This window comes from Trachinotus anak, unplaced genomic scaffold (assembly GCF_046630095.1).
Source record: "Trachinotus anak isolate AG129_WGS33_773 ecotype Australia unplaced genomic scaffold, CSIRO_AGI_Tana_v1 ptg000019l, whole genome shotgun sequence".
NCBI lineage: Eukaryota > Metazoa > Chordata > Actinopteri > Carangiformes > Carangidae > Trachinotus > Trachinotus anak.
In genome coordinates this window covers 24,182,001-24,205,529 of record NW_027273870.1, presented here as the reverse complement: position 1 = coordinate 24,205,529, position 23,529 = coordinate 24,182,001, and the positions used below count along the sequence as shown (strand labels likewise).

The window sequence follows — 23,529 nt, the reverse complement described above, 5'->3', positions numbered from 1 at the left end:
ATTTGCTGAGTCAACTACAGCCTCATTTCTCAGTTTATTCAAAAAGTATAGATGTTTGAGTTCTTGAGCAATTCAAGCAGGAACTTTTTGTAAGTAATGTAGAATAATGAACAGGGCATATTTTTACATTTCACCAAGAAAAATGCTAATGAACCACTACTACTCGGCCCCTAATGCCCAGAGGGTCATTAGGGGCCGAGTAGTAGTGGTTCCTGAATGAAAACTCTCCAGATGCAGTACATTTGTTGAAATACTCCTTTTATTGCTTTATCGTAATTGTGACATTAAATGACAACCCTCAAATAACCTAAATGTAAATGTAAAGGCAGGAGAATTGACTAAAAGGCTTTTGATGCACTAATTTAAGAATTTGAAAACAGCCATTTACCTGCAAATGATACCAGGCTCTCAGCAAAGCCTCAATGAAGTTGAAAAAGAAATTAAAATAAAAACTATTCAACTCTATTTAATAGGCATGCATCCGATTGGGTTATTTAATTATTGTAAAATTGAGGATGCAGTGTAATATATACTGCAATGTAAGTGTAATATAATATTTAGTCATTCATGTCCATTAGGTGGCGTTGATGCATTTATAAGCTGGTTTGTGAGTCGCCATTAAAGATGACGAAGAAGAAAACTCGTCACATCCGGTGCTATCAGATTTGAGAACCCCGGCGCGAAAAACAAAGTTTGTTTTGGTTACGCGGACAGCAAAGGTAAGAAAATACTGTCTCTGCTCATAAAAGATTTTAAATCAACAATTTAAATGTATTTTAGGTTTATGTTAATAGACTTTGTAGTAAAAAGTAAAAGGTGAAAACTTTTACCGTTGACACGGGCGACGACCGTTGCGGGATGCATTTAACTTTCGGTTTCCTGCCTTGAAGACAGCTAATAGCTAGCTTCTTAAAAGTAGGCAAAAAGACGGGCAAGCCTGTTAGCTTTCACTGGGGAGCAAAACTTGAAGTGTTTAATTTGTGACTTACTCAAAGACCAGACTGACATCTTACATATAGAGACATACTTTAGTGATGTGTTGGCTATATTATACATCTCTGGGATAATGATTAGTTTTCATTTGTCCTTATTGCGCTAGACGTTTCTGATGTGTACAACGGGAGACAATGGAGAAATAATCATCCTCAGTGATGATGAAGACGATGCCATATCATGCAGTGAGCCGTCGGTTCTCATTGTGGAGGTGGAGGACACGAAGAAGAACAGTGGTAACAACTTTGTTTACTTTATACTCCAGCGGTATTTGTCAGACTGGGGGTTGTGAAGAGTCAACATTTGTGCCTCCTCTCTGTTTCAGATTTTGTGTTGTCTCCAAATGCTCTGGATGAAGACCTGGTCGTGACCTTCTCCCGCCGTGCTGAGGTGCTGCCTCATGCGCGCTATGACTGCCCCATACATCCTTTCATGTGAGTAAATCCCCACACACACCTTGTGAAATACTGCCCCTCCAGTAGAGAGAATCACACTGCTCCTCTTCTGTCCCGCACAGACCTACAGACTGTGAGATCAACACTCCTGTGGCCAGTAACCAGCTCATGTGTGAGCAGTGCTTCTGCTACATCTGTGACAAGCTGGCATCAGCGGTATGTGTTGACTCACTCTGTAAAGATGCCAGTGCTTGCTTAAGTTGCCACACCAACTATACACTATATATTATATCCTTTTACCACAGCCTGTCGGTCTTGTCAGATTCGCCAAATAAAGTGCAGCTTTTATTTTGTGTGCTCTCTCTGAAATGTTAACCATCACCGCAAGACACTATCAGAAGTGGAAGCGTTTTACCACATATGTTGCTTTTGTCAGTCGTCCTCTTTAAATTTAAGAGGTGAAATGTTGCTGAATGACTAGAAGACACAATGTCATAGTATTATAACTATAACAGTAGTACCTTTACAGTACAGCTCAGTACAGCCCAGCTTGTAATGTTCTGTTTCAGTTCTATTTCAAAATAGTGATATCTCATTAAACTGCAACAGAAATCCTACCTTCTTCTTTTACAGTGCAAAGATTTATTGGTTTTAGAAAATCTTGACTCAAGATTGAAGTTTTTTGATTTTTTTTTTTTTTTTTTAAAGTCGGTGGATAAATGAAGCTTAACTTTGAATCTCCCCTCATAAGACTGGCCTTTTAGAGGCATATTTTCCTCCATGTTGCAAGATATAGTCACACTGTTTTCATTGGCATATACTGCACTCTCACAATAGTGAGTTACCCTGTGGGTATGTAGGGCATGTTTCTGAATCTGAAGATTAGAAGCTGCACAAAGATGATGTAAGTTTTACTGTCACATTTTTCTGTTGTTTTGGAGCATTAAAAGCATTTTTCCCACTAACGTTTCTGCTGGAATTGATTTAGTGACCACAAGAATTTTAAATTACTGAAAGCTTCAGTGCTTACAGCATGTGTAGGTTAAGAATGTCTTTCAAGCCACATTAATGCAAATGGCTTCTGATTTTCACATTATCGTCCTGTGTGTTCAGTGTGTAATGTGGTGTCACAGCGGTATGTGTCACTGCAACAGCCACAAAAGGAGCGACTTCTGGAACAACCTGAGAAACACTGCATTGCTGGGAGGACTGAAGACGTTCAAACTCACTCTGTCCGAGATAGACACTCACCTCCGACATGCAGGTTCTCTCTCTCTCTCTCTCTCTCTCTCTCTCATAAAAACTCTATGTGGACAAACAGATCACGTTGACATTTGGGAACTTCCTCAGACTTGAACCACTTGTTGTTTGTCTGCAGTTACATGTAATTTCACTGCAACTGGATTTGTCTTCCTCTTGTCCAGAGACGTTGCTGCAACGCTTCAAACAAGAGCTCTCTGCACAGTTATTAACCTTCATGACGGGAAAGACGTTACAGGATTATGGTCTAAACCTGCCAAACCAGCAAGGACGCATCTTTGAGTGAGTTGTGCAGCAGAGCTCATCCGTTATCCACCCTCAGATAATCTCATTCTGTTTATATATCAGAAATCAATTTAAAAAAACATGTAAGTATGTAAGGATCATCCTCATCTATCCAGAACTGTGCCAAACACACATTCAATAGTTGTGAGATTCACCATATTTGGACCCACTCATGAAAGCATTATTCTGTTCTGATCTGGTCAGAAACTCCACAGGGTACCTTTAGTTGGAACTGAGGGGCCCAGCACAGACTGATTTAAAACTTCCCCAGGCCTAAAGAACTCAAAGTGTCCTCACACTTTTGTCCATAGAGTTCATTTTAATCCAGATCACAGCCCCAATGTTTATCTGGATTGATAGGTCGACCTCATCATCCCTAAGATGCAGAGAACATCACCACTTTACCTCTCTTTCCTGGCAGTGTAACTTACCTGTTTAGTACATGTAGTGATGGCAGCGTCAATTTTCTTTTTTTCCAGCTACACCCCTGTGTACGAGTTTGTGTCATCATTCCTGAACAAAGCAGATGAACAGGATGACAGAGCTGCTGCCATCATGAAACTGGGAGCCACCGAAGATTTTATTAAACATTTTCAACCCTCAGGGTAAACACAAACACACACACCCCCACAAGATATACACATAGAAGGAAGCATTTCCTGTTCTATATTAATGGTTTCCTTCAAATTTGAATTTTCTGTGTAATAACTGTCTTTGGTTAAACTGACTCTGCAGAGGTCTCATCATACAGTCTGCCTTTGCCAGTGTTGATATGGCTAAAGCGACATTGCTGCATAGGTAAACGCATGCTCACACGCACACGCGCACACATGCGCAAAACCCTGTCTTTTTGTGTGTCTGTAACAAATTCACCTGTTTAATTACCTTCTTCCACATGTGTGTTTGGGTTTTTTCAGGGTCGTAACATCAGTGCAGAGACAGATGGTGTTGGCTGATTTCACTTCAGAGTTCACTCAAAAACTACAGGATTTTTACAAGAGACTTTATTTTCCTGCCGAGCTGAAGAACATGAGGAACTGGTGTGTTCAAATGTGACTGTGAAACAACAGTTTGTAAGAGCTTGTGTGTAACATAAGGTTACACACTTAAAGCCTTTTTTTTGTGTTTTTATTTAACTTTGTTTGTGTGTGTGTGCTGCAGCCTGTGTGTTCGTCCCTGGGATGACGTCCTGCTAGTGTCTGTGCTCAAGGGTCAGAATGTATCGGGCATTCGCAAAGACAAAGGCAAGAAGGACGTCCTGAGTGAACAGCTTTCTGTAGTTCTACTGAGAACAGAGCTGCTACAGCGACAGCACAGGTACTAAATGGATTTAGGTGGTCTTTCATACTTATGTACTGTACTAAACACACACACACGGCCTTTAACAACAAACTTGGCTGTGTCGTATCTGCAGGTACAGAGAGCTGTGTCGCTACCTTCGTGTGGTCCAGACTGATGGCTCCACACTGTGAGTGTTTATGACCAAATAACACCAAACAACACTTTACATGCTTTCCTGTTTTTCTATATAACTGGACTTAATTTCACCTTTATTTACCAGAGATGGTCTTTTGAGAAGGAATATCTCTTTTCTTGCAGTAACAGTTGTTTTAAGTCTAAACAGATGAAAAGCAGAGATAAAAATTTTGCTTAATGACATATTTTCTCACACAAAATAAGATATTTGTGTAGTCTAGAGCTTCTCAGTTATGAGAATCTTCTGCTTTTCAGAACCCAAGGTGAGGTTTTCATCCAAAAGATGTTCAGGTTACTACTTAAATTGGGGAAAGCGGCAAATCCTCAACAAAAGTGGTGCATTTTTACTTAAAGATAGACATAAACAATGAATCGATTATCAGTCAAAATAGTTGGTCATTATTTTTCTGACCATTGATCAATCAACTAATTGTTTTTTAAAAAAATAAAAAAAAAGTGATTCTATGTTAATCAAGAAAACAATCAGTAGATTGATCACTAGTTGCAGCTCTAATGTGCAGGTTTTTGGGTTCTGTGCTGTTGGCGATTGTGATGGGCTTTTAATTTCTGGCACAATTTTTCAAATCAAGAAAATTAACAACAAAGTCTGACTATCTTTGGCAAATAAAGTCTCATTTATAGATTTATATATTTAGCCATTATTGGTTATGTCATGTTGTTTACTTTCTGCATTTGGTTTATGTCTCTGGCAGCTTCCAGCAGGTTCAAGACCTCATCCCTTTCTTCATGTGCATGGAGGGAGACTTCACCTCAGCTTGCAACAGTTTGTTCCCCTCGCTGAACGCCCCCGCCTCCCGCTTCACTCCGCCCCTCTTCCTCTTCTATTTTCGCATCTTTCAAACAGCGACGGCACCAAAGCTGACGGTTAGTCGGCCAGCACAGCTCTGCCATTCTGATGCACCGTGGGAGCCAATCAAAGGTCAGACAAAGATAAACATCACAATTTTCACTCTGAAGAATCTCAAAACATTTTCTTACCAGAGGTGGAACTCCCTCCTCTCTCTAGATGCTGTTCCACTAAAGCATGCCGAGCTGGTGAAGTTTGCTCTCAGGGTTCAGAGATGCTGCTCTGCTGCCTTCACTGATGTAAGTCTACAACAAACCTCACTGCTCAGTTTGCTTTTTAGAAATCTCACTGTCCTTAATGCAAACTTCAATTTATTTTTTAAAGAGGTTTTTCAAGTTTGGCGACATGAAGAGACTTTTGTAGCTTTACAATAGATTACAAAGAGCCTGTTACACCTACAGATGGTGACAAATTAATCAAACCCTGTTAATCAAATTTTAATCAAATTTGTGAATATGTAACTAGGTGTTAAGTGTTTGTGATCTTGCCATCAGCTCAGGCAAATTGTTGACAACTGCTCCTGCTGCTGCTTAGTTTTGATCATCTTTATTTCTTGGTTTGGATGCTGGGTTTTATAGCAGTTACACAAACACACAAATGGGTAACACCGCTCTTTCCTGTGTTTCATGACAGAAGCCACTGTCTCTGCTCCTCTTGGGTCAATTCAAAGTCTGATGATTATATTACCCCAGCTACTGGAATGGCCTCCTTAGGTCTTCAGATATGCACAGACCTGCACTTAAATTTTTTTTTTCTTTCTGTTGTTTTTTTAAATGACTTAATATTGTGTTTTAGCCATTTAGTACAGTGTATGTGTGTTTTTTAGTGACACAGTGATCGTGATGGGTTCTGTTTTGAGTTTCCACATGTCTGTGAACTGTGCTCTATGGATTAAATTTGCCTTTGTTTCCCAATGTGTGACTGTGTCTGATGTTTTCCTGATCCAGTCTCAGTGTTGGACCCGTATACTCACAGTTGTCAACACACCTAATGGTTCACTCACCGCTCTACCAGCACCAAGCCCACACTTTCTACATGTATGTATTTCTAGTTTTTTTTCCAACTCATTTATTTTTTAGAGGTTTCCATATATCTTCAGTGGTTGTCATCACTCTGTTATCTGTCATGTGTCTGGACTTTAGGAAGCAAAGGATGTTGTGAATTCAATACTGCTGGAGCATGGGTCCAACATACAGATCCCACGGTTCTTTCAGGAGGTAAGTATGCTTAGATGCACACATCAAACAAGTAGTGAGAAACTGTTAAAGTGTGTGTGTGTGTGTGTGTGTGTGTGTGTGTGTGTGTGTGTGTGTGTGTGTGTGTGTGTGTGTGTGTGTGTGTGTGTACACACAGGTCTACCCAGATCAGGCCTTGTTGCTGTTGGTAACAGGGGCTTTAGGTTTGAGGATCCTCAGTGGTGCTCTGAGCCCAGCACTCCCCGTGCTCAACACATTTAAGGTATTTTCCTCTTCCTCTTAGATCTCACATCCTGTTTGTGGACAAACGGCTGACTGAACATTTTCTTGACTTCCACACAGTTTTTGTGTTCTTCTTCCTTTTTTTTTTTTTTTTTTTTTTTTTTTTAACTGAAATTCAAAATTTTGTTTCAGTTTCAAGCTTGTATTTTTCTGCCAAGAATCCAAGCTGTTGTGATCTGTTTAAGGAATTTAACTTACTTAAATCATCAGAATGACCCATTCTGAGCTCAGTGCAGAGGTCCTGCAGTATCTATGTTCTAGACTATTCTTACTTTCATTTTTATAAAATATTTGACTTTTTTCTGGTCTGTGTTTTTGTTTTTTGTTGGGGTTTTTTTTGTTTGTTTTCTTTTGTCAAACAACTTTTTAAAATCCCTCCTAAAATAGCTTAATTTGTTGGAAGTTATAAATCAAAAAGATCAACAAATTTAGGTTAGGGTTAAAATTTCATATGTGACCAATATTTTACATAATGGAGGTTGTGAAGAATTCATCAAATATATACTGTAATAAAAGTAATTTCACACATCTATTGGTGAAATATCTTATGATAGAAACAACCTTCTCTCACTGCTCCTTTTTGTGAAAACGTCCAGATGAACCATGAAGCTGCAACAAGGACCGAAATGTTTTTAACCAATATTTATCATGTCCCTCAGGAGAATGTGTGGGCTCTCCGGTGGCTGTGGGACAGTTTGTCCTCCAATCCAGAACGCCTCAACTCCTTCTTACAGGAGATCACACAGGAGATGGAAAACACAACAGGTGTGTGGGAACCTCTAAATAATGAATCAATGCACTGAACTCTGAACATCCATTATCTGGGGGTTAAATCATCAAAAGCAGCTCCTCAAAATGTATCAGTACAACAGCACTCATGTAAAATTATGCATTAAATATTTGTTTAATGCAAATGATGTTTTAAGTTCATAATTTCTCAGCATGAAATTCATCAACAGAAAAAACATTTGCCATAAGTTATTTGCAACTATGCAATGACCTCTAGTGGCAAAATATAGGAACTGCATCAACATGGTCCCTGACAGCCAACATTACTGCACCTTAAAGCCTCAGTATGGCTCACATGAAGTGTTTGTCACATTGCCACTTCAACTCAGACTCAGCCCCTCAAACACTGTTCAACCATCTGACAATCAACCCCACTTCACACAACTATTGGGCAAGTGTGCTGAGGTAAGAAAGTAGGCGGGGTTTGAATTCCCTCAAGCTCTCTTAGTAATGCAGAATTTGCCTTATATCAAAGTTATAGCTCTCACCTTAACACCCAAGATCCTCTGATATATTTGAGTTGGTGCTTAACAATATGGAAGCACCTGAAAAGCAAATAAATATTGACGCCTTACACCCACAAATAATCAATGTTCAGAGTCATTAAATCCAAGTATAATGTACTCAGTAGTGTTGTCAGTACACAGAATTTTAACCCCCATTGGACCAACATGCACAGTATTTAATCATAGAACTGTCTCGATGAGCTTGCAAGTTGTTAACACAAAAATCTTTCTCATCTCTACCAGTGAATGTAGCATAATTTTTCACACAACTTCAGACTTCTTGTGCAGTCGAGTACAACAAATCAGTACCTTCAAAATTCTTCACAGCCTTTTATTTGCAGTTTTAAAACCTGGATTTTAAAAGTCTGGATTTTTTTTACACAACTTGAAGTTCTCATGCTCAGATTATCTTCTCGTCTACCATTACTACTAACAGCTCCTTGCTTCGTGTGTGTCCTCATGCATGTAGCGCTGGAGCATGAGATATGAATACAAGCATCCACCCATCGACATGTTGCTTTACAGCCTATCTCTACTGCTAGCAGTGAAAAACTCTTCATTGTCTCTTTACATGGAGATGAAACAACACAGCCTCATAACATAGTATCTGTTTGTTTCTGTTCCTGACAGATGGGGATAATTCATTACCCTTTCTTCGCTCCATCATACCCACTCTCTCGTCTTCAACAGAGAACTGGGACCAGTGAGTCAAATTAAATTCATAACCTGCTGCAAGCAAAAAGCATAACGACCTTTTTTGAGCTGTAGAGATTTTATTTTCCTTTATGGTGGATGTTAAAGGTAGTGAGAGGGTGTGGATCTGATCTGTTGCCTTTTTTCCCATGTCCTCTCCTGATGTGGTGATCAGCACCTACTGTAAGTCACCCTGCCACCTTTGGTGATCCTTCACTATGGATTTTGCTGGTGTGGTATCTGATTTTTAACCTCTAGTGTTTGTTCCTCCTGCAGGCAGACCAGTGGCTGTTAAACTCTACTCCCAAGTGAAGGCAGCATCACAGTGTCAGCTGTAAGTCCCTCAGCTCTCATCAGCTGTTCTCTCCTGTTGGCCTTTTGTTTTCCCCTCAGAATCCATTTTTAAAGGAGAAGTCTTTAGTGTCTTTATTCTTAGCTGTGGGTATTTTATATATTTTTTAGAAGCAGGGTGTATATTGAGGTACCCTGTTGAGTTTTCACTCAGTACTTGTTACAAAAACACATCTTGTGAAACCTTTAGGGCCTCACAAATATGCTGAATGCATTACCATTCTCATACAGGGTTTACATCTGGTCACAGTTGTCCTCTTTGCTGCCTCGTGTCACTGCATTCCTCCATTTCATGGTCGATTAGTGCAACCAGTTCTCTATCGACGGAACAACATTAAACAGAGGGGGATACCTGTTAGCTTCCATGCACTTCACATTTCCATCATCAGCGTTCAGGAGGAACTAGCTGTTTTCAAAAACTCCTCCGGTTACCTTTTTTTCAGAACACCACTGTTCATGAGCCATTTTCCAAACAGATATTTTTCTCTACTGAGACCAATTCTGAAACCTGAAGTCACCTAAAGTGGATGATTATGTAGCAATAATCCTACACCTCATAATTTAATCCATAATTTGTGTGTGGAAGTGATTGAGATGACTCTAATATGTTTAAGGTTTAAGAAAGCTGGAGCTAAGCATCACTTTTTCGATCCTCAGTGGAGCTGTTCATTAGACAATTAACTGATTAGCCGATTGACAAAAGATTAATCTGTATCTATTTTTCTTATCAAATAATTGTACTTTTTTAATTTGCGATTTAATGCTTTTTCTTTGTCATGCGTGATAGTAGACTGAATATTTTTGGGTTTTGGTCTGATGGTCAGACAAAAAAACAGAGTTAAAGATGTCACCTTTCTCTATTCTGAGAGTTTATAGATAAAACAATCAAATCATCAGATTAATTGATAAGGAAGATAATTGTTAGTAGCAGCCCTAAATCTATTGCTCCACACTTAAAAAGAGATTTTTATTTATTCGTCAGTCACATAAAGAGCCTATACCTATGTGCCTATGTGTTAAGCAAGTACTGTCATAATCAGTCAGTGCATCATGAATGTTTGGATTTTTACCTTTTTAATAAATGACTTAAACTATTTAATCACTTAATCAATAGTAATGTGTCATTTTCCTCCTTTCAGTGCTTCATCCTCTCACACTTTATTAGTTCCATTTGCACCTTAAAGGCAAAATTGTAAACGTAATTAGTCAAATTGTAATATGGGACTTCATTATCAAATAATGAAACTAATGAAGCAAAAACTGACTAAAAGCTGAAACATTTTTAAATATTTGTTCTTTTTGTTCTTGATGGTTGCAGCTTGTCCTGATGCACATCACTGCTCCTGCCAGACTTGAGAAAGTCCTGAAACACCGGGGTCACTGTGCTGCTGCCTCCTCTGCACAGATGTCACAACATACCTGCACAGACTGTGAAACGCAGATTAACATCCTCACTGTTGTTCAGCATTTAATAACAGCACACAGACATTATATGTTGCTTTGTTCTTTGATGGCTTGGTGGTCTGAACTGGATACAAGTTTAACTCTGCACTGAATTACTTTTTTTTTTTTTTTTTTTTGGACATACTTTTCGATATTCATTTTTATTGTATATGAGGCTGTTATGTAACAGTTAATAAATTAAAGAAACGTCCAGCGTTATGAACCACTTTGGCCAAAAGAAAGAAAAGGAAGAGCATGTCTTGGTTGCTGTGAATTGCTGAATTATTGCTTTATTGCTTAAAATGTAGAATTCCAGTGTAAAATATGATTTTATTTTCAGAGTAAATATACACACACTAAAATCGGCTCATATTTGCATCATTAAAATAACGTATAAACCTACAGTGTTTAACAGGTGGAGGCTGTTGCTCTGTCTCAGCTGCAGTTCAGATACATTCAAAAATTTAAATAAAAGTACATAACTCATATGCTTTAAATAACACAGTAGTAAAGGTGGGGCTAATTTTGACCACTTAGTGTAGTTTAATCACACTGAGTTAAAAACATGGTTTCTCTATTGATTATACTTTGTATCAATAAATCTGAATTAATCTGAGAGATAACTAAAGCTTTAAAATAAATGTAGTTGAGTAAAATGTATCATAATTCCCTGTATGAAGTAGAATCGATCAAACAAATCAGCTGTTCTGATTGATAGGTTATTGATTAAAGTGTAGCTGTATTCACTGAGTTTTAACTGAGGTTTAAAGCCACTGTGCAGTGTGATCCTCAGTGGTGGAAAGTAAGTGCATTTACTTAAGTACTGAATTTACAAATCTGAGATACTTGTACTTTACTTGAGTATATGCATTTTTTACTACTTTATACTCCACTACATGTGCTGTACTTTTTACTGCACTACATCAATCTAACTATTAGTTACTCCAAACATAAGGTTTATTTGAAAAAAACATGATAATCTTAAAAACAGTGCATTAAGAGTTGAGCATTAAATTTACAACTCTTCTCAGCCCTGTGACCCCCTGTGGTTCAGTCAAACCAGAGCTTGTCTTAACAGCAATCATGTTGTAAAATTAAAGGAAGACTGAAGTACTAAAATCCATAATCGGAACCATGCTGTCTTCACAGTTTTGTTTTTTTTTTTTACCTGTTTAAATTGCACAATGTACATATGTGGCTCAATTATCTTAAATTACAAAGAGTTCATTTGTGATCCAGTGACATCTTAAAAACACACTGCAATAAAAAACTTAAAATACTTCAGGTGTAGCGGCTGCCAACGCATAAAAGTTTTTGGCGCCAAAGAGGCACAAGTGCACTAATGTTCAGTAATCCAGAGATACATGAAAGCATGATGGAGGAATCATGCACACACCAACATTTAAACACTACAGATAAAAACATCAGTGCATTTTGTTGTAACTGTAATAATCGTTTGTTCATCCAGTGTCTTTGGACTCTATGTTGTGTATGTATTTCTGTGGAGCTGCACTGAACTATAAGAGAATCTCAAAACTGGTGGTCCACGTCCTGCGTGGCGCTGTTTGATGAGGTCAGACAGGAAGGTCATCACTCTCAAATCATTTTCACTGCTGCAGAATCTTCGCGTGATCAGAAGCTCGTCGCCCTCTGAATCTTCCTTCCCTCCAGCAGCGCTTGGACGTTGTGCAGCAGCACTAAACGTGTACAGCAGGGCCTGGTTGGCCAGCGCAGTCAGGCAGCTCTCCAGGTGCAGCAGGTAGGTGATGCCTCGGCTGATGCCAGTGTGAGGGTCGGCGAGTCTGCCGACGAGAGAGCCGGAGTATGACGGACAGCGCAGAGTCCTTTGGTCCAGGTCCAGCAGGGCCAAATAACGACTGTAGCGAGCCAGAGAGTGAATAATGGCGGTCGAGGAGCTGGAGGGAGATCTGGTCGAGGAAAAATAGACATGTTTTAAAGTTGTGCCTTATTGTGTATTAAAAGCAAAATTTAAAGCTTGATTTGTAGTTTTTTTTCTTTTGGGCGGCTGGGGCCTGTGTCATTTTATTTGAGCTGTTCTCATTCAGGGCCTTCAAACTCTTGACTCACTCCAATGTTTTGTTCTTTCATTTGAAACAAATCTTATCATCTTTGCTTTTCTCCCATCTGAAGATCTTAAATGCAAACTTTTCCTTAACATGTAGCTGTTGTCTTAATTACTTGTTTTCATTGTAAACATACATTTTAAAGATACTAAACTTGTCACATTGACCTCATAAAATGAGCCAGAATTTCAAGAAGCAACGACATGAATCTCAATTATATTATATAGGATCAAAGTAGCAAAAATCACATTATCACATTCACTTGATAGAAAATGTGCTGTGACTGGTATTATTGTAAAGAGTTCCTGTTATTCTGTCCGCACCTCTGTAACAAGAGTTGATAAAGGGCCTTATTAGTCAAACAAAATAGATAAAGACCTGGGATAGAGTGGCAGCATAACTAAACATAAAAATAAATGATGAGGCTTGGCAGCCATCCTCAGCTGACGGTGTGTTATGGCGCACCTGTGTATTCCTATCAGTCTCCAGGTGAGCAGGTCGGTCAGCTGAAGTGGTGTGAACAGACACGGCATCACAGCATTTCCATCAGGGCCGGGAGCAGGCAGGAAGAGACTCAGAGCATCCACCAGCTTTCTGACCAAACTCTCATCTCCTCCGACAACAACCAGCGGCCGGCCGCTCAGGAGACAAAACACAGCATGCTGGGAGAATGAGTTCTGTTTGAGGAACCTGAGGGCTCTGAGTCCAGCCTTCCTTCTCCTCTTCCTCTCGAAACGGGCGATACTGTGGATATTTTGGATGGGAGAGGGGGGGGTTGAGGAGCCTGTAAAGCTGGTGCAGTCAGATGCTTCCTCGATGGTCAGCAGCCGCAGAGGAGGGCAGGGTCGAGACCAACGCTCCACCTCTGCCATGGCAACAGAAGAGGCGAAGTTCACACGGAGGTCAGGCACCGACTGCACCGTCTGATTGACTTCAGACCACTTTGGCATCAACTTCACTGCACCTGCAAAAAAAAAACAGTTTCCTCAGTTCTTACTAAACAGATAAAGCACAAGATGATGAACAACAACAGTAAACTGTTGAACTAATCATAGCTCATTGATACGAAACCTGTCATCAGTGGTCGGTTTAGGCATCGACTGGCTATGAAGGATCACAAGCCAGAACGTGGGAACAAGTAATTCACTGCATGTGATCATTTGAGTTTATGTGTATTATTTAATTTCACCTGATATGATACCTGGAATCATTTTTTGCATCCCACCTTCCAGGTACTAGATGACCAATTCAAACACAATGATACACAGACACTAGATGATCCCTCTACCCCTTCACTATACATATTTTATATTATATCGCAGTGTAGTCGTCCTTCAAACTTTAATCTAAAGTGCACTATTGCACTGTTACTTCTATGTATCACTTCCATTTTACGGCATCATATGTGTGCCTCAGCTCCGAGCATGTTATGGGACCTTTTGAGCACAATGCATGTAAACTTGAGCGCGCACAGGACAGAGACATTCAGACAAGACATATGAGTAAAACCAAGAGGCTGTTGTTGTGCACTTGACTGGATAAAAGCAAACATGCAAATAAATTTATTGAGCACAAAGTACATTTTTGTTTGCTCAAATTAAATTATTCCTAACATGATAAATGACATCTAGAAAATAAAATTTGGGCCTGCAAAATCCAATCCAAATCCAATAACCTCTTGTGATTTGGCAATAATGGAAACAACTTTCACAACAGTTAAGAGTTGTTGAGATGCAGAGGAATAATTTTACTATCCACCTCACTCTGAAACTAAGACTGCGTCCACACTAAGTTGGCTACACTTGACAGCACCTCTTTTCTCTCTCCATTTTGGTCCTCAGCTCATTTTGAACACTTAAAAACAGAAATTAATTGCTTGAAAATGCTTTAAACACTGGCCTCACATTTTAGTGTGGATGGAGATCTTTATATTATAACAGACGTATTTATTACCTGGTTGCATTTTGGGCGTCTTCTCAGGACTGTTGTCTTCATGGACTTGATTCTCCATCAAACTCTCCATGGCTGGTTTCTCATTGATCACGACGCCACCACTGACAGTTGTTAGCTTTAAAGACTCATCTTTATCAACACAACTGTCATCTTTCTGAGCAGGCAGTTCATTTTCATTTTCATTTTCATTTTCCAAAGAAGCTCCATTCAGTATTTTCTCCTCTCTGAGGGCATCGTCAGACTTACACTCTGTTAGTGTTTCTTCCTCGTTGTCGAAGCCATTGCTCAGAGGTTGGTGCTCCGCGTCCTCCTCTGTGATGGCGGTGAGGTCATCAGGAAAGATGGACTCGGTGGTGCTCAGGACCTCGATGCTGTCCTCGCTGTTGGCTCGCCTGGCGTACGCTCGCACACGTCTGACACCTGCATCTACTGCCGCTCGCCTGACAGCGGTGTCCATCAGCATAACTGGTGTTTCTGCTGAAGAGAGTAAACTGTCAGCTGCTCCTTGTTCAGCTGTTACATAGCTGCAGCTGGATTCATCTTTTTTTTTATTATTAATATAAAAAGTCAAAAAAAAAAAGGGAAAGCTGCTCATCACAATTTCCCTGAGGCCAAGGAGACATCGTCAAATTGTTTGTTTTGTTTTACCAACAGTTCAAAACCAAAAAGTTTTACAAAATTTTTTGCCAAAAAAAATTTTTTTTTTTGACAAACAACAAAGAAAAGCAAAACAAATTTGAGAAGGTGAAACAAAAATAAAATAATTTATCAGTTACCAGAACAGTAGGTGGCAGCTTTTTTTCCATCTATTAATCAACTATTCGTGTCACCATTTCACTGTAGTTTGCTAAAAAAAAAAAAAGGCTTAAACAATGAAAGAACAAGCTCTAAAGGTTATTTTGTCTGTTTCTGTTAATCCTTGATTGTTACCTGTGTGTATAGATGAAAGAAGATACTGCCAGTTAGGACTGCAACTAATGACTATTGTCAGTATTGATCAATATGTTGGGTTTTTTCCAAGTAATTAATTATTGAGTCTGTGAAATGTCAGCAAACAGCAAAACAAGAGTCTACGGCCACGTTTCCTGCTCTGTGAGGCTGTGTGTGAGTTAAACTCTCTCACACAGCTAACATGTTGATGACTAGAAGGTTTAATGTTTAAAATGTTCACCCTGTTGGTTTAGCATGTTAGCATGCTAACATTTGCTAAATGTAACTAAACACAAAGTACAGCTGAGGCTGATGGTCATTAGTTCTGTGGGTATTTGGTTATAAACAAAAGTAAGTGACAAATGGAAATTTAGACCAGATGATGGTGCTGGATGAAAAAAAATGAAAAAAATAAACTACTGAACTAAAACTGAACTAAAATGGTGTTGTTAGAGGGAAGGTCGTAGGGCCGCGATATTAAACAGGAAACCTCATCTGGGCATCTAGCAGATGTTGAGCTGCATCACAGCCATAAATATCAACATCATAGTGCAAGAGTAAAGGTCAGGAAATCACTATCATCAGGCTTCATCCTGTGGAGACAAGTGTCTGTGCAGAACTTTATACCGATCCATCCAATTGTGGTTGAGAGATTTCAGTCTGGACCAAAGTGGTGAACCAACCAACAGACTGACATCAGATTTATCCTCCTTAGAGATACGCTTTAAAATTGCTTGTTTTGCCTGAATTCAACAGTGATACAGAACAGCAGATTGCCCCGTTTGAGAGGCTGAAACTAGGTGCTGTTTGGCATTTTTGATTGATAAATGATTTCAATGATTATTGATTATCTGTCGGTGGACCTACCTCTGCTGTCAGATCCAGCAACAACATGTTGCGTCCGATAGGATTTCTCAGTCCCAAGCACTTCAATGCTGTCGCCACTGCTCACGCTTCCTGTCATCTCCGTGGCAACGCTGGGGTCAGGGGTCACTGTCCCAGCTTCTCCTGCCTCCAGTTTGATCGGGATCTCCTCCACACAGGAGCAGAATGACTCCAGACTCATTGGCTCTGACTGCAACACCTCACCACCGCTCCTCCTCTCCGTCGCCCTCTGCAGCTCTGCTTCAGCACTCTCCTCCTCCTCTTCATCCTCTGGGCTCCACAGCTCAAACAGGAAGTTGGTGAGCGTGAGCTTTCTGGACAACGAACGTGAGACCCGAGAAGTTCGCAGGACACTCTTGTCACCACGAAGGCGGCGCTCTGTGTCTGCCAGCTGCTCCTTCATTAAGGAGAGGAAGTAGGCGTTGCAGAGCTCCTGCAGCGGCTTCAGACGGTGCTCGGAGGTGGTGGCGGAGGTGAAGGGACAGGGCTCAGGAGGCAGTAATGCAGCAGGATCGGTGAGGGAGTCAGCTGGGTCGTAGGGCAGAAAGTCAGGCTGTTTGAGCTTCCTGTTTGGGTAGGACGTGACCTGGCGGAGGAGGTCTCTGTGATTTAGGATTGAACGCTTTACAGCTTCAAGATCACCGTCGTTTTCTCCATCTTCTGTGAACCCGTTTACCGCCGTCACACGCTCCGTCTCCTGCTGCAAAGTCAACTGTGTGTACCTGAAACAGGGACAGTTAAATGTAGTCAGCAGACTTAAAGGCTGAGCAGCAGTGTTTCACTGCCCTCTCTGCCTGAAAACCTGAAGTCTGCTTCACTTCTGATCACACCAAGGCTGGGACCTCTGTGTGCTCTGTTGTTTAATGAGGCTGATTGGATTTCTGGCCAGAACTGTGTGAGTTTGCATTGACCAAACTCAACTGACACCACTCTCACTGTCCCGTTAGCTTTGCATCTGATGGAGCGGGACAAACTACATATTTACCATGTTAACTCATATATGAATCCAGTCACTTCATATATGTCCAACACAACAGGTGTTTACACTTAATGTGTGAGGCTACAGTCTGTTGTCTGGTAGTGTGTTCATTTACTAAATATGGTCATGAAATGAGCTAATAATAACAAACAGCGCAGCGCTGTTTCTACTGGCAAACCAACTACATCTGCCCGGTTTAAGTTGAACTCTGACCTGCAAGTGCACAGGAGTCGCATGTAGATCGCTTGAATTTGACTTCAATAGCACTGAATTGAAACCAGAAAGAATGTATTTATAGGATGCAAGTATAATGTGATCATACAGTAAGAAATGTTTCATTTGTTCCTCCTCAACAGGTGCAAAAAGCTAACAAGTGAGTCTGTATGAGAGTTGATTTTTTTTTTTTGGGATTGTTGCCAAAATGCCCTGGTTCAGGTTTCTCAGATGAGAGAATTTAGTGCTTTTATTTGTATATTTATATGATAGTATACTGAATATTATTACTACCAGTGTACAGTGTATATTCAGGACATAGTATATCTACGGATCTTTAATATTTATTTTTTCACTAATATTTATTTTTTCACTCTATTCATATATTTTATGTATCCATTTATGTATACATATTTATTTTTAAATCATATTTTAAATTTTATTCAATTCTTTTTTTTTCTATCCCAAGAACATTTCTATAAAAATTCCTTAATGGAGACACTTCCTAAATTACCTCAAACATCTCTTATTACCTTTTAGTTGATTTGTATATGTCTGTAATAATCTAATATCAGACCAGTAACCAGTGGTGGAGGCAGATGTATCAGTCAGGCTCTAATACGTAGGATAATGTATATTGTTATTGCATCAGAGGACACCCTGATCTTACTCGAGCTCCTGTAGTTTTCTCTGCAGCTCCATGGAGAACGCCTGCCTGTTTCCCGTCTTGAGGCTGTCAGACGCCTGAGAGAAGCACGTCGACAGCTCAGAGAAGTTCTCCATCAGCTTCGCCTGGTCCGAACACACGTAGGCCATACAGAAAGGACGCACCATGCCGCGAGCCTCCAGGTCGTACAGGGTCAGGTGGTGAACGTATGCAAAAGCATCCTCTGCTGAATCTCCCAGGATGACTTTGGAGTCCTCGCTGAAGTTGAGGCGGGGGCCGGGGGTGGCGTGAGCGGTGTGGACGGGGCCGGACGCCTGGTAGTCCACAGACATCAGGCGGACAGAGAAGTGGTTGAGGTCAAAGGTGCCGATGACTCTGGGGTTGTCCGGAATCGTCAGCACAGGTTTAGGACCCACCTGAAAGCACAGCAGAGATTTTAAGAGATGCACTGCAATATAAATATTTGCCTAGGGCTGCCAATAATGACTATGTTAGTCTATGAGAAATAAGGAAAAGAATAAGGAAAATGCCTGTGCTTATAATTTAATCACCCAGCACTGAGTTACAGTAAAAATGTAGGATGCAGGGCTGAAACAATTAGTCATTCAACACAAAATCAATTACCAACTATTTTATCATTAATTAATTGTTTAAGTCATTTAAAAAAAAAAAAAATCCGTACTGCGATGACAGTTTTATAACTGTAAACTGAATCTCTCTGTTTCTCTGGTTTTGCACTGTTGACTTTATAAAACAAGACATATAATCTGTCACCTCCAGTTCTAGCAAACTGTGATGGATTTTTTTTTTTTTTTTTTTTTTACTATTTTCTGACATTTTATAGACAAAATAATTTCTCAGGGAAAAAAAATGTACAGATTTATCAACAATGAAAATAATTATTTGTTGCAGCCCCAATCCTGTTTGCTCACGCCGCAGCCTCTCCCCCCAAACTACACTGCATTTCCATTCATTGCTGAAGACAGCTATCAAACTCACCACTGTGAGTTATATGAGAAGCCCAGAAACAATTAGTGGCTGAATTGATTAGTTATATGATAGAAAATTAATTGCCACCCACTGATAATCAAATAATGTAACGTATGCATCTATCAGATGTAAAACATTTGATTTCCATATTTACTGTTTACATCTTTGTAAACTGAATATCTTTGGGACAGTTAGTCCGACAAAGAAAAATATATTTGAAGACACCACTCTGAGAACCTGTGATGAGGTATTTTACACTATTTTCTGACATTTTAGAATCTAAATGACTGATCCAAAACAATATTCAACAGATGAATCAACAATAAAAATAAAAGTTGCTGCTGTGGCAACCTGTTGAAGCAGTCTGTGAGTGTTTTTCAGAAACATGTAGGAGGCACCTACACACCATAAAACCTTTCATAAAACCTTGCTGTCTAAGCTTTTACGAAACGGATAGTGAATAACTGTGACACCAGATCACCGGAGAGATTAGCTCTAAAAGTTTCTCGTATCAACTCTGATCTGTGCAAAGCTTCCCGTAATACGCATCTTCAAGACACACGCTGTACTTGTTGATACTTCTACTAATATTTGTGATCGTTTTAATGGCTGTGTTGGTGTGCGTGACTGTGTGGCTGACTTGCCGTCTTGTGATATTTAATTTGTTCTCAAGTCTCTCTTGCAAAAAAGATCTTAATCTCACTGAGACTTCCTGAACAAAGTTAACATCACGATCAGTTGCGACACCATTACCCTGACAGAAACTGAGCTGACATTCATTTTAAGAAGAAGTTTTAGCAACATGACCACAAAATGTGGCTCTTAAAAACTAAAGTTTACTAGTCTACTATTTAACATTACTATTACTGCATCCTTCGAGGTTACACTGCAGAACTATTAAATACTATTTTATTGTACAACATATCTATATCATGTTATTTCATATATCATTATTAGCATACCCCTTAAATCCTAATGTTGTTATTTAGTATAATACTCTTGATGTAAGAGAAAACCACACTGGCACATTTATGGAATCTAGCTTCAGGTATTTTTTCGTCTTCGGATCTATTGTGTAATTTTTCAACTTAAATTCTTATGATTAATGTTTTTGTGCGGCTGTTACACCTAATTTCTCCCTTGGAGATGAATCTAATGTTATTTCCACTCACTGCTCCTCCTTATTCTCCCTATTGTCCAGGGAGTGGTGGAAAGCAGCAAAGTACAAGAAGTACAATTTTGAGGTATTTGTCCTTTCTTTGATTGTCCGCTTTATGGTGCTTTATACGTCTGCTCCACTACGTTTCAATATTGTACTTTTTTTTTCCTTCCCTCCCCCATTAATTATTTCATAGGCCTTCAAGTTTATCTTCACATAAGGATGCATCAGTAATAGGCCTAACCATGTATCATATGTAACATATCAGTCACATGGTGAAGCCAGCACTTTTAGTACTTACCCTTGATTCTGAATGAAGGACTTTTGCTTGTAATGGAGTATTTTTACATTGTTGTATTGGTGCTTTTGGTGAAGTACTGGATCTGATTGCTTCTCCCACCACAGACAGAAAGTACAGCAGAGTTAAAAACACTCACCTGCTCTGAGAACTCAGCCACCAGTATGAAGTCTCTGAGGAACTGCGCGGAAGTGGTCCAGGGGTGGGAGGGAGGTGAAAGGGGGACAGAAAGCTCTTCAGGGAGACTCTGCGCCCTCTGCTCCTCTTCTGCGTCCCCAAAGCCCTCAGTGCTGGTGAAGGCCAGCAGGTCCGGCGACCCGATCATCTTCAGACAGTGAGGGGGGGCAGCCGGTCCCTGTGCCCCCGGCCTCCAGTCGGTGAGTCAGCTGTTCAGCCCGGCCGCTGCAGCGACAACAACAACCTCAGATCTACAAACTTGTTGCTCGGTAGACGACACTCGTGAAGCGATGCACACTGAGGCTGCACCACATTAAAAAGGGGGGAATCAGGGTCTTACCTGCTTCTTCTCAACAACAACAGCCGCGTAAACAAGCGCCGTTTTCAGGAAAAGGCATCTGAGAAAACTTCACGGAGAAGCGAAAGTTCGCCGCGGGCGGCAGTCACACGGTTTCGCTAACCTTTGTCCCGGGTCTGGTGTTCCTCTTTCTTGTGATTAGCATGACAACTTTCAGCCTAAAACTTTTCTCTGTGTCACATATCTGACCGGCAAACAGAAGCCTCTACACCCATATTTAGCCATGTGACAGACGCCGGTGCCGCGCCGGTGCCGCGCCGGTGCCGCTCACTTGTGTTGCGAAAGCGGCGCTTCACGAAAACCAGGCTGACTTCCGGTCAGCGGTTTCAAAGTAAAACCATTTTTGGAACATCCGCTGGAGATACACTGAGTTGACTGTTTATTAGAAACACCTAAATAAAGCAATGCAATCTATTTCAGCAGTCCTGCAATAAATTATAATGTTCAGTTTTTCTTCAAATTCAATTTAAATAATTCAACTGTATGGTAATTTTGGAGATTATACTCTGTGGTGCTGTTGAACTATATTTCCTTTTACTTAAGGTTGGATAACAAACCGGACAAAGTGAGCAACTGCCACAAGATCTCCATGTTTACTACATATCATTTTGTTCTGTATAATCTGATTAGAATCTGATTGCACCAAACAGGAACAATATCAACCCTCCTTCCTGTTCTTATAGCAAAACTCTGTGTCTAAATCTAGCTTTAAGAAATTAAGGGGTTTTTTTTGTACTTGTTGTTTATTTTGTTGTAAACTTCGTTGCAATTTGACTTTGATCAAATCGCTTCCATTTTCTCTGTGTCAAGAAATTAACACAGGCAGGGAATATTATTCCGTTATAGTAAAACTGTAAAACTACAACTAACAATAATAATTATGAATATAATTGACAATTATTTCCATGTCTACTCATTTGATTGTTCACTGTATAAAATGTCAGACAATAGTATTCTGTTTTTTCACATTGTTTTTTTTTGTTTTGTTTTTTTTTCAAAAAACAGAAAGTGAGTTTACCATCACTGCAAAACTAAGGTAGGTAGTGTAATGTCCTAAGTTCCATATGTTATGTGACTTCCTGGGTCTGGTACATTCAATTAGGGGCCCTAGGTCAAAAGGACATGGGAGATGAGTGTTTCTTTGTCTTAGGAAATTAGGTCCATTTAGATATGGACCATAGCTCTTGTCTCAGCTTCATGACAAAAACCAACCTATATAAGTTAGAGCTGTTATGCAGAGGAGACTCATATTGGCAGGGTGCTTGATTTGATGCTGGACTTCTTTGTAATAAACCTCTTTATACACAAGCAAGACGGTGTCAGCGGAGTTTCCTTCATCATCATCACATCATCGCTATTAATAAACAACACTAGGTATTATTACCTTTATAAAGGCAGGTTATATTTCTGGACTGTTGTACAGTTCATGACTGCATTATGTTATGTAGCTAGCTCTAGCTAATAAACTGGCAACTGCATATATACATATATATATTAAATAGAAGCTGCCCTACTTGTAAAATTTCAGTGGTGGAAGAAGTACCCTTTTACTTAAGAAAATGTAGTAATACTAAGTAATAATAAATAGCAAGTCATGTAATTTTAATTACTTTAAATACTGCTGGGTAGCTTGTAAATGTATCTCTGGGTATATAGGCCTATGAAGTTTGATCTCACAGTATCTTAAATTATAATAGTACCTCACGATTTGTTTAGATTTTGTATTATTAAGCTGAATCTACAAAGTTATCAAATAAATGTGTTGGTGTTAAAAGTAGGCCTATAATAATGCCTCTACATTACAGTGGAGTATAAGTACCTCAAAATTACCTTAAGTACTTAGTTACCTTCAAATACTGAAAGTAATTCAATAAAATAGCTCACTAACTCCATAAAACATGCTATTTTTTTGTTATTGGTGACATGTGTTTGAAATCATTTTCGATAACTGATCATGAACTTCCTTCATATTTGAAAATGAGGTCAACAAAATAATAAAACAGTATAATGATGTCCTGAGGGCACAGCTATGTGGCGGCCCCTACTGGTGCACCAACCAGCCCACACCCACTACGCACAAGGAGCGCACTTTCCATGTACATATGAGCATGTAAGTATCTATTGGAAGTCAGTAGTCATTGTCACATGTCATCCATTTCTGCTGTTTCTATTTCTGCGATCAGCTGATGGTTGTAATTATCAGCTGGCTCTATGACATAACTGAAAGTCGCATGACATGTTTTTACCATTTGATCAATGTTTCCCTAACAGAAAAATTTAAAACACTCATTGATGTACA

At 39.7% G+C, this 23,529-nt stretch overlaps 2 protein-coding genes across 6 annotated transcripts; one reads left to right on the top strand and one right to left on the bottom strand.

Annotated features, from left to right (window-relative positions):
- The first annotated feature begins 592 nt into the window (after positions 1-592).
- On the top strand, positions 593-10,903 carry LOC139635818 (uncharacterized). Of its 3 annotated transcripts, XR_011694294.1 has the most exons (21): positions 593-719; positions 1,100-1,229; positions 1,319-1,427; positions 1,511-1,604; positions 2,502-2,652; positions 2,813-2,930; positions 3,413-3,538; positions 3,669-3,731; positions 3,851-3,973; positions 4,095-4,250; positions 4,348-4,401; positions 5,123-5,349; positions 5,437-5,516; positions 6,225-6,314; positions 6,420-6,494; positions 6,631-6,735; positions 7,415-7,520; positions 8,681-8,753; positions 8,852-8,926; positions 9,020-9,077; positions 10,413-10,903. XR_011694294.1 is itself a non-coding variant. In XM_071503316.1 (20 exons), exons 2-19 carry the CDS (start codon positions 1,109-1,111, stop codon positions 9,036-9,038), a joined length of 1,890 nt encoding a protein of 629 aa, XP_071359417.1. In that variant the 5' UTR covers positions 593-719; positions 1,100-1,108; the 3' UTR covers positions 9,039-9,077; positions 10,413-10,903. The 3 variants fall into 3 exon arrangements, 2 of the variants coding, with proteins under 2 accessions (XP_071359417.1, XP_071359418.1); XM_071503316.1 differs by lacking the exon at positions 8,852-8,926; XM_071503317.1 differs by lacking the exons at positions 8,681-8,753; positions 8,852-8,926.
- On the bottom strand, positions 10,848-21,508 carry smcr8b (Smith-Magenis syndrome chromosome region, candidate 8b). 3 transcript variants are annotated; one of them, XM_071503313.1, is made up of 7 exons: positions 21,213-21,508; positions 20,835-21,097; positions 18,252-18,664; positions 16,372-17,111; positions 14,575-15,051; positions 13,087-13,585; positions 10,848-12,465 (listed from the first exon to the last, which is right to left on the bottom strand). In XM_071503313.1, exons 2-7 carry the CDS (start codon positions 21,018-21,020, stop codon positions 12,018-12,020), a joined length of 2,763 nt encoding a protein of 920 aa, XP_071359414.1. In that variant the 5' UTR covers positions 21,021-21,097; positions 21,213-21,508; the 3' UTR covers positions 10,848-12,017. The 3 variants fall into 3 exon arrangements, with proteins under 3 accessions (XP_071359414.1, XP_071359415.1, XP_071359416.1); XM_071503314.1 differs by having other exon boundaries at positions 14,575-15,048; XM_071503315.1 differs by having other exon boundaries at positions 14,575-15,048; positions 20,835-21,081.
- Positions 21,509-23,529: the final 2,021 nt, after the last annotated feature.